This window comes from the organism of the source record quoted next, unplaced genomic scaffold, assembly GCF_019419815.1.
Source record: "Pyrus x bretschneideri cultivar Hongxiangsu unplaced genomic scaffold, Pyrus_bretschneideri_v1 Contig44, whole genome shotgun sequence".
Classification (NCBI taxonomy): domain Eukaryota; kingdom Viridiplantae; phylum Streptophyta; class Magnoliopsida; order Rosales; family Rosaceae; genus Pyrus; species Pyrus x bretschneideri.
Window position 1 is genome coordinate 878,975 of NW_025999768.1, and position 11,657 is coordinate 890,631.

The following is an 11,657-nucleotide window of genomic DNA, read 5'->3' on the forward strand; positions in this document are numbered from 1 at the left end:
CCACTTAATTGTGTGGTGGCAAACCCGTCCAGCTCCACGTACACAAAGAAGAGACAGAACAACGTGCATAAAGCGGCAAACAAAGCCAGCAAAATAGGCGGCTAAACAGAATTACATAAAAAAACCGAGGATAGTGCGTGGTATCGTCCCTCGTTGCCCACCTGAGCTTTTTCGTTAAAATAACCCAAAAGATTGTCCTCCACAATCGATTTCGTACACTGACTTCTCAAGTCCTGCCACTTGAGTTTCCCCGGAAAATGGTAACCCAAATCACAAACGGCGACGGAGTTGCCAGAGTCTCCGCCCTCAACTGCATCGATCTCTCGAGCTCCGAGACCCACCAATCCGTCTCTTTACTTAAACAGGTTAGAAACTTACGACTCCCGCATAAATTCTTCAACTTTTTTCTGGGTTTGACGATTTTCTGTTTTTCTAATCTGGGTAGTGAAGCAAAACTGAATTCTGGGTTGTTTTAGGCGTGTTTGGATTGCGGGTTTTTCTACCTGGTGAATCATGGAATAAGCGAGGAGTTCATGGCGAAGGTGTTTGATCAGAGCAGGAGGCTTTTCGGGTTGCCATTGAGTGCAAAAATGGAGCTTTTGAGGAACAAGAATTACAGGGGATATACCCCTTCTCTCGACGAGCATCTCGATCATGAAAACCAAGTTCACGGTTTGTATCAAACCACTAGGAAAGTACAAATTCTGGTTGTTTCCTTGGGTTTTTGTTCTTGTTTCATAAAATTTGGGTTTTGTTCGATGAGTAGGAGATTACAAGGAGGGGTATTACATAGGAGTTGAGCTACAAGAAGATGACCCAGAAGCTAAAAAGCCGTTTTATGGGCCTAATGTTTGGCCTGCTCCAGGTAAATAACTGCAAGTTGTGGAATTGAATGCTGGATTTCTAGCAAAATTTGGTTTTATAATGCCCTTTCGTACTTTTAGCATCTAGCAATAGAAGGGTGTTATTGATCTTTTCGTACTATTTGTTTTCGTTGTAGATGTGTTGCCGGGGTGGAGGGAGACCATGGAGGATTATCATAGACAATGCTTGTAAGTTGTGCACTTGCACTTAGCAACTACATATGTTTTGTATGATCAGAGTGCTTGTGCATGTGTCTCGACGGGCATGTGATCAATGTTTGTTCCATGTTAGAAATCGTTGTTTTCCCTTTTGGCATTTTAAATAGTGGCTTTTACTCATATCTGCTTCCAAGTTTGCAACTCTGTTCAGCAGAATATCGTAGTGTCGATTGCTATGAGAATATCCCTTATGTTAGTGACAAGTTTTTAGGATGAATGATTGATTACTTTCATAACTTTCAATAATCCTTTTCCATATTTCTTCTTCTAGATTAGTTCTTTCTAGAGTGGATGATAAGCGTTGAGGAGACCTGTTTTCATGAAAATCATTTCAGGGAGGTGGCTAAGTCAGTTGGTAGGCTTGTGGCCCTTGCTCTTGATCTCGACATCCATTTCTTCGACAAACCAGAAATGCTTGGCGAGGCTATAGCAACACTGCGTTTACTACACTATGATGGTAAATTTCAATCAAAAGTTTTGTAACTTTAATTTGATCCTACAACTATTTTAACTCCTAAGACGATGTTCATTTGTTATATAGGTCAAGTTTCTGATCCAGCGAATGGAATTTTTGGAGCTGGAGCTCATTCGGACTTTGGTTTTATAACCCTATTGGCAACAGATGATGTTGCAGGTCTCCAAGTAAGAGTGCTGCTGTGAACTTAAGCTATATTACCATTGTTAAGAAGGCAGGTGTAACTATTGCATTATTAATCTGTTATTCTACCCATATCTCTTTGCAGATATGCAAAGATAAGGATGCAAAACCTCAAATATGGGAATATGTACCACCAATAAAAGGGTTAGTCATTCTACCCTCCGGGGAAGATTGATATCATTAAAGTGGCTTAATTCTGGCTGACTCATATGTGCTATGGTTGTATCCTTCCTTGCGGATATATGCTTCATTGCTAGTAGCATGTTTGGAACGTTTCACGATTTTATATTCGCCACCATAGTAGCAAATATAATGCAAAGGCACCTTTTTAATTCAGTATGGTAACATTCTTTTTTCTGTTTATTACTTCAGTGCATTTATAGTGAATATTGGTGACATGCTGGAACGCTGGAGCAACGGCATTTTCAAGTACTGCACACATCTCTTAGTTCTGTCTGCATTATATGCTCATAGAAGATGAATGCTGGCATTTTGGAGCTGTGCATTTCATTTGGATCTTATTATATGTGCATTCTCCTTTTAGAATTTTTGTGTTCAACTATTGTGACGCATACTCCTGCTTTGTTTTTGTGCTCAGGTCCACATTGCATAGAGTTGTAGGGAACGGTCAAGACAGATACTCTGTATGACTCCTTTTCTTCTTTACTTCTTCTATTTCATGGCGTACTAGACTACATCAGTTTCAGTGTTTTTATGCTATGTAAGATTATTTTGTTCGTTGTGTCTATCATCTGGTTCAAATGTAAACCGTCAATTTCAGTTTTTGTATCTGTGCCTGAATTGTACATAAGCTCAATTACTTGATTTTTGTTTTCTTTTCTCGGGATTTACATGGCATTCGTTATGTTAACTTTCACATATATGATATACTAATTTTTGTTTTCTTTTTTACAGAACATTCTTTCGGATTTTGGAATCAATATCTCATTTGCTTCTTTTCTTTGGCAGATCGCATACTTTATGGAACCAAGTCACGATTGCCTTGTTGAGTGTTTGCCTACGTGCAAATCTGAAAATAACCCTCCCAAGTAAGTTCCGACACAAATGTTATGCTGGAACTATTGTATAGCTATTTGAGCAACTCAAAAATTTTATGCGGCCAAAGGATGGCGGTTTTGAAATTCGAATCATAAAGCATTTAGAGTGATATTCTCACTGTTCATTGCATTCCTGTATCTGTCTACTTTTCCAGATTTCCACCGATCTTGTGCCGCACTTACCTGAGCCAGCGCTATTACGACACTCACGCTGATCTGAATGTCTACACCGAACAAAACAAATAATTTTGTCAGTTCTGCTGCAATTGAAGATGATTCCTCATTCTTCTAAGATAGCTAGCATAAGTTTCGATATAGTTCAACGATTGCTGTACTCCATAATCGCTACGTCACTGTTCAAAATGTATCCCTCTGCAACTTCATATAACCTTGTAATCTGGTACCCTACCGCAATAAATTTTCAACCATTTTTGTTGCAGAATCTGTATCTAACTGACCTAGTACGGAACATGTAGTTCGTTCTAAATTACCGGTAGCGTAGAGTGTGTCGTAAGCCTGCATATTCGGGGTTCTTGGTAAAACTGGGTGCAGTAGGAAGTCATCCATGGTTATAATTAAAGAGTGTACTCCCTCAAATAATTAATGACATTTTAGTCAAAATAGTTCCTGAAATTAACATAACTTATCTTTTTAGTACTTGATAATTAAAATCGATAAAGTGGCCCTTGAGGTTGGTCCACTGTAAATCATTTTAGTCATTTTGTAAAAAAAATATCTCAATATCCTTATTGAATTTTCACCTGAAATACCATGTAACCATCTTTTTAAGGGTATTTTTGTCGAACGAACCCCAACACTTAACGATAATATTGAAAAAAAATTTCATAAATAATCAAAATGATTTACATGTACAATCTTAAAAACCATATCGATTTTTAATGTCAGGAACTAAAACGAAGAGTTATACCATCATATCATTTTGGGTCAAACACCGATCATTAATATCAACACTTTATATAGCTTTACCTGGTTTTTAGCCATGTTAGTGCTGTAATGGTTGAATGATTGGAAAGGAACCCACCATCTCCTTTGTATCTTTGGTGCCACTTGTATTGATCCATTTGCTTTTGGAAAATAGCGTTTCAACAAGTGCGCACTCGCTCACAAAAAGCTTATAATTAAAGTAATTTAGAGTGTACCCTGCAACCGAGATCTTATGTTTATTTCTTTGCTTTATCGTTCGTATTAACAACATAAGTGCACTCTTTGAGCAAACACATTTGCACTCCCTCAAATGATTCGTATCAACACTTGCTTTACTTGGCTTTTTAGCCATGTTAGTGCTGCAATGGTTGAATGAATGAAAAGGGAACCACCATCTCCTTTCGAGTCTTTGGTGCCACTTATATTAATACATTTGCTTTTGGTAAGTGGCATTTCAACAAGTGCGTACTAGCTTGCAAGAGGTTTACCTCATGTGGGCATTTGTCCCTGCAATCGAGGTCTTATGTTTGATTCTTTGCTTTATCATTCTCATGAACATAAGTGCACTCTTTGACCAAACACATTTTAGAAACTATACATATGATTTGTAGAGCAGGAGACGTAACGACATCAAAGAACAAAATGCGAAGGAGGCTAATGCATTTGATCTGCAGGAACAAATACAATTAGCATATTTATTCGAATTTTACAAACCGATGATTTACACGCATCATCTTTCCCTTATTTCACAAGCACCGATACAGCACATCTTCAGAAACACACATTCTTGATAAATAGCCTCAAAGCAAAGCATAACACACAACAAACGACGGAGCCAGACACTGTTTAGCGGTAGTTTCTGTAGACGGGACTGTACATGCAACTCTCGGCATGCTTCACAAGATTCTCAGGACGGGGGAGACGCGTAGCCACGCCTACAAAAGCATAAGATGAAAAAGAGTTACATGGGGCATGGAAGAAATGATATATTTTTGGGTTAGAACTCAGAATATACCAAAGTGACAAAAGGCAGAAGAAAACTTACCAAGGTCATATGCCTTGGCAGCTACATTAGCAGCTACTTGGGCAGAGATCTTTCTGATGTTCGACAATGGTGGATAGATCAGCCCCTGTGCAAAATTCTCCTCGGAAACTTGCCCCGCCAAGGCTTCCGCTGATTTTAGGAGAAAACCAAGAAGTTGAACAAATGGTAAATGCAAAAGTCGGAAAATGCGATACAAGTTCTACTTTGCATTCTTTTTCAAAATTACGTCGTTCAAAATTTTCCATCTACTTACAGGCTGCCAGAAGCATGTCATCGTGAACACGGATTGCTCCAGAGATAACCAAACCCAGACCAAATCCAGGAAAAATGTATGCATTGTTGGACTGGGACGATACAAAAATCTCGGTTATTGATACTCAAACCAATGTGTTAAAATTTGGTCTTCAAAGTTCAAACTACAAGCTAGTTTTGCATTACCTGGCCAGGAACAAAAACTTTGCCATTGTACTCAACAGGATCAAATGGACTTCCGCTGGCAAAAATTGCACGACCCTTGGTAATGGAAGCCGGACAAGAATCATGAATGAGAAATTAGTTTCACTTTCTGATATAAATCCTCAATCAAGTAACAACAGATTAATAGTAAGCGTAAATATTATACCTCACTGTAAGTATAAGCTTCTTCAGCGGTACATTCAGATTGTGATGTTGGGTTGGAAAGAGCCAAAATGAGAGGTTTCTGCAGCATTCATTTCTTAATGTCAATAAAACCGATGCTGAACATGTTATGCCTACGTACAAGAAGATAGACACGGAACAGGGGTAAGAGAAAAAAGAGGATTACCTCATTGAAGGACGATACTGCTTCAATCACCTCCTTTGTAAATGTTCTTCCAACACCAGACGATCCAATAAGAACTGTTGGTTTAATTGCCTGATGAAGTATGGATGTACTATCAAAAACCGAGAATTATAAAACTAACATATATCCACTAAAAATATATATCATATGATTCGAACCTTGACAGCATCCAAAAGATTATCAACAGGCTCATGCTCATGAGCCCAAGGCTGCTTAAAATGTTGAAGAGAATCTTTACGAGAGATAACAATCAATCCCTGCAAGACAATTCATGGGCTGCGTTAAGTATGGAGAGGAAACTAGAAAAATTGATAAGGGACAGTCAGAATTTTGATCGAGAACGCTACCCACCTTTGAATCAACAAGCCAGATCTTCTTACGGGCCTCTTCCACAGGAACTTTTGTCTACAAGAGACGAAGAAAACTAAATAATGAAGGAAGAACATTGATCAATCGTGACTAGAAGTTCTTTACATCTCTGGATTGACATGAGGCATGCACATTATTTTAGAAAGTTAATACCCTTTTCGAGATCTCAAGAGCTATTAGTTCTGCTATACCGGTACCAGCCTACAATCACCAAGTAACAGTGGAATGAGAATTATGCTGTAGAGTTGGACTACTCTTGGTTCTCTACCAATCTGATGCAGTAAAGAAAAAAATCGACAATTATATAACAATTCTTACTTCTCCAGCGCCAAGGAACAAAAACCTATGCTCAGACAGGGAACCACCGATTAACTTCAGTGCTGCCACAACTCCTGCAAGAACTACAGATGCCTGTCCCCTGAAACAAGGAGACAATGGTTCAAAACAGAAAGAAACAAAGTGTACACACCCTAAAGGCTATCGTGCAAGCTCAGTCAGTTATCTAATTTGTACCTGTATGTCATCATTGAAGACGAGATGAGATGATCTATATTTGGCCAGCAGCTCGAAAGCATTGTGGTTTGCAAAATCTTCGAACTGCACATTTCAATATAAAGGGACTAGACAACCTCAGAAAATATGAAAATTTTGTACTCCAAAAATCCAGTGTATAGATGATGTAACATAAGAAGCAACCTGTACAAGAACTTTTTCGCCATAGTTCTGCTTGACAGCACTCATGAACTCTTCTAAAAGATCCTCGTACTCCTGCAAGTACGATCAAAATCTCTCACATTAAGTTAAGCTTTATAATTCTGGATCATACACGCAAACTAGAGACTGGAGTAAGGTAAACCTTTCCCCTTGTCCTCTTTTGTCTGAGTCCAATGTAAAACTCATCATCCAGCATCTTCTCATTGTTTGTCCCAACATCAATTGTTACAGGCAAACACTGAAGAGAAAAGTCCACGGAATTCTTGATTAAAATAAATAAATATGCTATGATATCCATGATTTGCAATGCAAACCTATCATGTTGAAGTGTAAACAATGATTACTATTTAGTAAATAGGAAAACGCTTACCGCTGAGGGGCGAACTCCTCCAAGTGCCGTATACAATGCCAACTTCCCCACAGGAATTCCCATCCCCTGAAGCATGTTCAACAAGGCGGTGTGCGTCAAGTTATTTTCCAGTATCGCTATTTTACCAAAATGCTTATAACTCAAAGAAAAAAAATTCATTCCGCTACCTTACCTGACAACCAAGGTCACCGAGTCCCAGTATACGTTCACCATCAGTCACAACAATAACTTGAACAGCCCTTACAGGCCAGTTCTTCAATACCTCAAGAACTTTACCCCTATAATGTTCAAGAGTTTTTCACGTTATAGAACTTCATGTTGAGAAAACAGAAAAATCACGGTGTAAACAAATACTCGTACTTCTCTTTTAGACTTATGTAAAGACCCTGAGGGCGCCTGAAGATGCTCCCGAATTTCTGGCAAGCCTCACCAACAGTCGGAGTGTAGACAATTGGTAGCAATTCCTCGACATTATCAATGAGAAGTTTGTAGAACAGCCTCTCATTCCTCTCCTGTTAAACAAAGCAAATGAATGATCCTTTACATCCTTAAATGTTTAACACATTGCGCCAATAAATATAACACACTTGAAACAGTTTCAATCTTATGGAAACCGAGTTTAACTTCAAGAAATAAACTCGAAATCAACCTCAAATTAAACTGATCCGGGTGAAAGAAAAAGTACCTGGAGTTCCGTCAGTGCCATATATTTTTGCAACGGGACTTGATATTGTCGGATGGTATTCATCAACTTCTTCTCCTGGTTAACAGTAGTATACAATGTTAAATGAGCCAACGACATTTTCATTTTTTTCTAAACTATTCTAATTTGCGGGGAGGGGGAATCAAACTCGAGTGAAAGGTGGCGGGAACACTGTCATGACCAACTGGTCTAACCGAGCTAACAACATGTTTGAGTTGTTAAAACATAGCCATATATGTAAATCAACTTAAGATGAATACCAAGTAGAGTTCTGAAAATTGAAACCTGGACTTGTTGAGAAATAGTTGCCGGAGGAAGAAGACCACGCAAGTAATGGGCGTCCCTCTCTTTCTCTGTAAATGCTAGCCCCTTGTTGTATTGAGGATCTCTCAGCAACGAATACCCACTGCATAAAAGACACACCAAAAATTAAACAAAAAAAAAATTAACTATCACAAAAAATGGTGCTTGATCCAAATGAGAACGCCCTTCACCACCGCAGTGGCGGAAAGTAATCATGCTTATCCACTATGGTGTGAGTTCGATCTCCATCTTCTTCTCCCTAACAACTATCTAATCCTAACGCTATGTTTGTTTTAAAAATAAAAAAAATAGTATTATAAAAAGTTAAAAACTTTGAAAGTTGATTGAAATGATTAATTAATTTACAAATTTCAATTCATGAACTGATTAAAATCAAATACTGACGATAACACGATCAAGCATTAACTGATCAAATACTGAAAAGTGGTCATGTGCTGGTCGTGATGATATATCGAAATCGAATATTAACCGAAGAAATACTAAAAAAAAATGGTCTAGATTTGTAACCCAATCATTTCCCAAAAAACTTACATGTATAAATATATATTCTTTGTTTTTGTTATTAAAATCCTAATTTTTATTGAAAATAAACAAACAGCCAGCATCAGAACTGCAAACTTTTCAGTTTTCACTTTTCAGAGACTTAAAATGGAAGGTTCAGATTTCAGAACTGCTTCACAAGGGATCATAGAATTCTGTGGGGCCCACAACAGGTATACTGAACCTCAATCCTCCATCATCAGACACAGCTACTATGATCCATGTATGAAACCAGACGGTAAAGAGTAACTTAATGAAAAGAGATGTTGACCTGGCAACGGAGTAATTCCAGGGGGTGACGAGTTGGTCCTCGGTGGCAGTGTCCTCACCGTATACATCCTCAACGCCGCCGCCGACGGTGGATTTCGGGTCGATCTTAACCGTAGGATCCGTGACCTTGCTCGCCATCCTCAACGACCCAAGTAATATCTTAAGATCAGATTCAGCACCAACCTTTCTCAGTGACCCTTTGAGCTCAAAAGCGCTTATGTGAGAAGCAGAAGCAGAAGTTGCAGAAGATGGTGCAGTGCTCTGCTTTTGTGTTGAAGCTCTTTTTAATAACAAAACAAACAGCGACCCATTTTACATTTCCACCAATGCAAACCACAGATTTTGGAAAGATTTTTCAATGTAACCGGCACTCGAAATGGTACATCATGTGTCATTATATAAAATTTTCACCGATGCAAACCACAGATTTTGGAAAGATTTTTCAGTATGGCCGGCACGGTACACCACGTGTCATTATACAAATAGTGGAATTTACGTGTTATAAAGTTAATAATTTAAAAAATAAAATTTAGCATCGCTTACATAAAAGCACCTGATGTACCATCTGTGTTATCATCACAATTAAAATTTTCTCTAGATTTTGGCTTCTTCTACAGGGAAAGTCAAATCGTAATAGGAAATTAAGGACCAGGATCCTCTCCTAATCTAAGGATTGAGAATCCTCATGATTAAGGGATGTGGGCTGTTAAATTTTTATTCAACGGTTACAAATAGAAGGGTTCCTTTAAAATTATAATAATTATAATCGTTGAATTTTTATCTAACTGTCCACATCTCTTGGTCATAAGGATCATCATCCTTAGATTAAGAGAGGATCCTGATCCAGATAGTAAAACGGTAAGAGTCGTATTCGAGTTAACTATTCAATTTTTACTTTTTTTCTTCTCTTTTTTAGTTAATTATTAGCATAAAAGAACAGAAAAGTTAGTAGGATATTCTTATGGATTTCATTGTAAAAAAACATCGAGGGAATAGTTAGATGGGTAAACGGATAGGATTGAAGAGAGAACTAGACAGAGACATGGGATTTTGTCTGTGTTCGGCGGTACAGACGGTAGAGATGAGAAATTTTATAGTGTGTCAAAAATATGGCTTACAATGCTAAGTTCCTTCTTCCTAATCATCAAGTAAGAAGATTTGGATTATTAAAATTTGATCCAACAGTTATAAATAAGAATTCATTTTAAAAGAATTCATTTTAAAAATTATAATTAAGCAGTTCGATCAAATTTTAATAATCCTAATTCTCGAACTTAATGGATTAAAAAAAAGAAATACGAACATGATCTCTTTCCGTTTATTAAACCGTACTAAAATATTTTTTTAATAAAATGAACCGTGTATTCGGCACAACGAAAATTCTTACCGTGGTGAGAGGAGAGAGAGAGAGTTGATAAAGAGTGATAGGGCGATCTGATTTTTTATTTTTTTTTTTTTTTGGTAAAGGGTTCGATTCAATTGGATGATGAGACTATATTACACATGTCTGTGAGAGCAGGAGAGAGAGTTTGACACGGAGTGATTTTGGGGGGGGGGGAGTTTGATTCATTTGGATAATGAGATTATATTGCACATGTCCGTGTGTCGGCTCTCACAGCTGCCTCTATTGTCGTTGCTGTCCGTCAATCATTGCATGTAACCCAAAGAAATTTGTAACACAGGATGGTAGTTACTATTTTCTTTTCGTTTTATTTTTCGGTTCTCTTATTAAGTTGTAATAGTATATTATTATCGAAATCGTCTACTTTTTAGTTTAATTGTAGAGACAAGTTTATCAAATTATTTAACATTTGAATGAACGATTTCAATATTTCAAAATTTAACTAAATAAAATGAGTTGTATGTTTGTTATATAACTATTATGTGTGCAAACGATTTCAAATTTGATTCATTTTAAAAAGTTGATAGTTAAAGAGTGATATAAAATCAAATTGTTCAGATCATCGTGTGAAATCACATAATGAGAATTACTGATAAGATAGATTAAAAAAGTTCAATGAGAAAAATACTAGCATTTCTCAACTAATCAAAATAAAATAAAAAACTCTTTCCCTCTGTACATGTAAGCGCTATTCTCTTTTGATACGAATTAAGTTACTTTAGTATGTATGTGTGGTATACATTTCTTTTCATAATTTTCACTATTTCTTTATTATATACATATGTAAAAATGTCCTTTATATACTTATAAATGCACCAAATAATGATTTCAGTTCTACAACATTGAAAATTTTAAATCCACCAATTAAAATGAGTTTAAATTTAGACAACTTAATAAAATGAGTTTAGATTCTTATACGTAGTAATTGCCCTCTCGTTAATCACCTAATAACAATATCATCTCAAATTACTTTGCTTTAAATATTAAAAAAAAAGAACACTTTGCTAAACCATTTAAAAGTTAAAAGAATATATAATACATCATTATACGTTATTCTATTTTCTATTTCCTCCTTTGCATTGTTCAAGTTAATTTATTTGCGTTGAGATTTTATCACACAACCACATATCTTTAGAGGCTACTCAGTACTACCAACTAACACAATTATTAATATATCAAGTTCTTAAGTTGTCAGATTAAAATTTCAGAATCAATAGAATTATTATTTTTTCTATATTCTAAATAATTAGGCATGAGAATACTCCTCTTGCACAATATATATAGTATATATTATATTGTGTATACCTTTCAAATGACTCAAGCTTTCACATCATTTGAGAAAATTTTTATAGTG

The 11,657-nt window shown here is 36.6% G+C and overlaps 2 protein-coding genes across 4 annotated transcripts; one reads left to right on the forward strand and one right to left on the reverse strand.

Annotated features, from left to right (window-relative positions):
• The first annotated feature begins 75 nt into the window (after positions 1 to 75).
• On the forward strand, positions 76 to 3,240 carry LOC103943898 (2-oxoglutarate-Fe(II) type oxidoreductase hxnY-like). Of its 3 annotated transcripts, none has more exons than XM_048567475.1 (11): positions 76 to 365; positions 446 to 672; positions 767 to 865; positions 1,001 to 1,052; positions 1,418 to 1,539; positions 1,624 to 1,724; positions 1,826 to 1,884; positions 2,113 to 2,169; positions 2,339 to 2,384; positions 2,710 to 2,789; positions 2,954 to 3,240. In XM_048567475.1, exons 2-11 carry the CDS (start codon positions 534 to 536, stop codon positions 3,042 to 3,044), a joined length of 846 nt encoding a protein of 281 aa, XP_048423432.1. In that variant the 5' UTR covers positions 76 to 365; positions 446 to 533; the 3' UTR covers positions 3,045 to 3,240. The 3 variants fall into 3 exon arrangements, with proteins under 3 accessions (XP_048423432.1, XP_048423433.1, XP_048423431.1); XM_048567476.1 differs by having other exon boundaries at positions 451 to 672; XM_048567474.1 differs by having other exon boundaries at positions 79 to 365; positions 477 to 672.
• Positions 3,241 to 4,383: 1,143 nt separating this feature from the next.
• LOC103962461 (NADP-dependent malic enzyme-like) lies at positions 4,384 to 9,122 on the reverse strand. The gene is made up of 19 exons (XM_048567282.1): positions 8,903 to 9,122; positions 8,053 to 8,173; positions 7,750 to 7,824; positions 7,425 to 7,576; positions 7,237 to 7,342; positions 7,065 to 7,130; positions 6,837 to 6,932; positions 6,677 to 6,748; positions 6,494 to 6,577; positions 6,299 to 6,391; positions 6,134 to 6,181; positions 5,963 to 6,016; positions 5,770 to 5,868; positions 5,594 to 5,683; positions 5,411 to 5,488; positions 5,227 to 5,301; positions 5,042 to 5,132; positions 4,789 to 4,917; positions 4,384 to 4,678 (listed from the first exon to the last, which is right to left on the reverse strand). The coding sequence occupies exons 1-19, from the start codon at positions 9,037 to 9,039 to the stop codon at positions 4,590 to 4,592; spliced, it is 1,755 nt and encodes a 584-aa protein (XP_048423239.1). The 5' UTR covers positions 9,040 to 9,122; the 3' UTR covers positions 4,384 to 4,589.
• Between the last annotated feature and the right edge of the window lie 2,535 nt (positions 9,123 to 11,657).

What these genes read in the sequence shown, in the direction of transcription:
- LOC103943898 (XM_048567474.1), top strand. Translation starts at nt 258, where the DNA reads ATGGTAACCCAAATCACAAACGGCGACGGAGTTGCCAGAGTCTCCGCC. An exon ending in CCGTCTCTTTACTTAAACAG is followed by an intron (nt 366 to 476) that starts GTTAGAAACTTA and finishes GGGTTGTTTTAG; the next exon opens with GCGTGTTTGGATTGCGGGTT. An exon ending in TAATGTTTGGCCTGCTCCAG is followed by an intron (nt 866 to 1,000) that starts GTAAATAACTGC and finishes TTTTCGTTGTAG; the next exon opens with ATGTGTTGCCGGGGTGGAGG.
- LOC103962461 (XM_048567282.1), bottom strand. Translation starts at nt 9,039, where the DNA reads ATGGCGAGCAAGGTCACGGATCCTACGGTTAAGATCGACCCGAAATCC. An exon ending in CTATTTCTCAACAAGTCCAG is followed by an intron (nt 7,825 to 8,052) that starts GTTTCAATTTTC and finishes ACTGTTAACCAG; the next exon opens with GAGAAGAAGTTGATGAATAC. An exon ending in ATCTTTTGGATGCTGTCAAG is followed by an intron (nt 5,684 to 5,769) that starts GTTCGAATCATA and finishes ATACTTCATCAG; the next exon opens with GCAATTAAACCAACAGTTCT.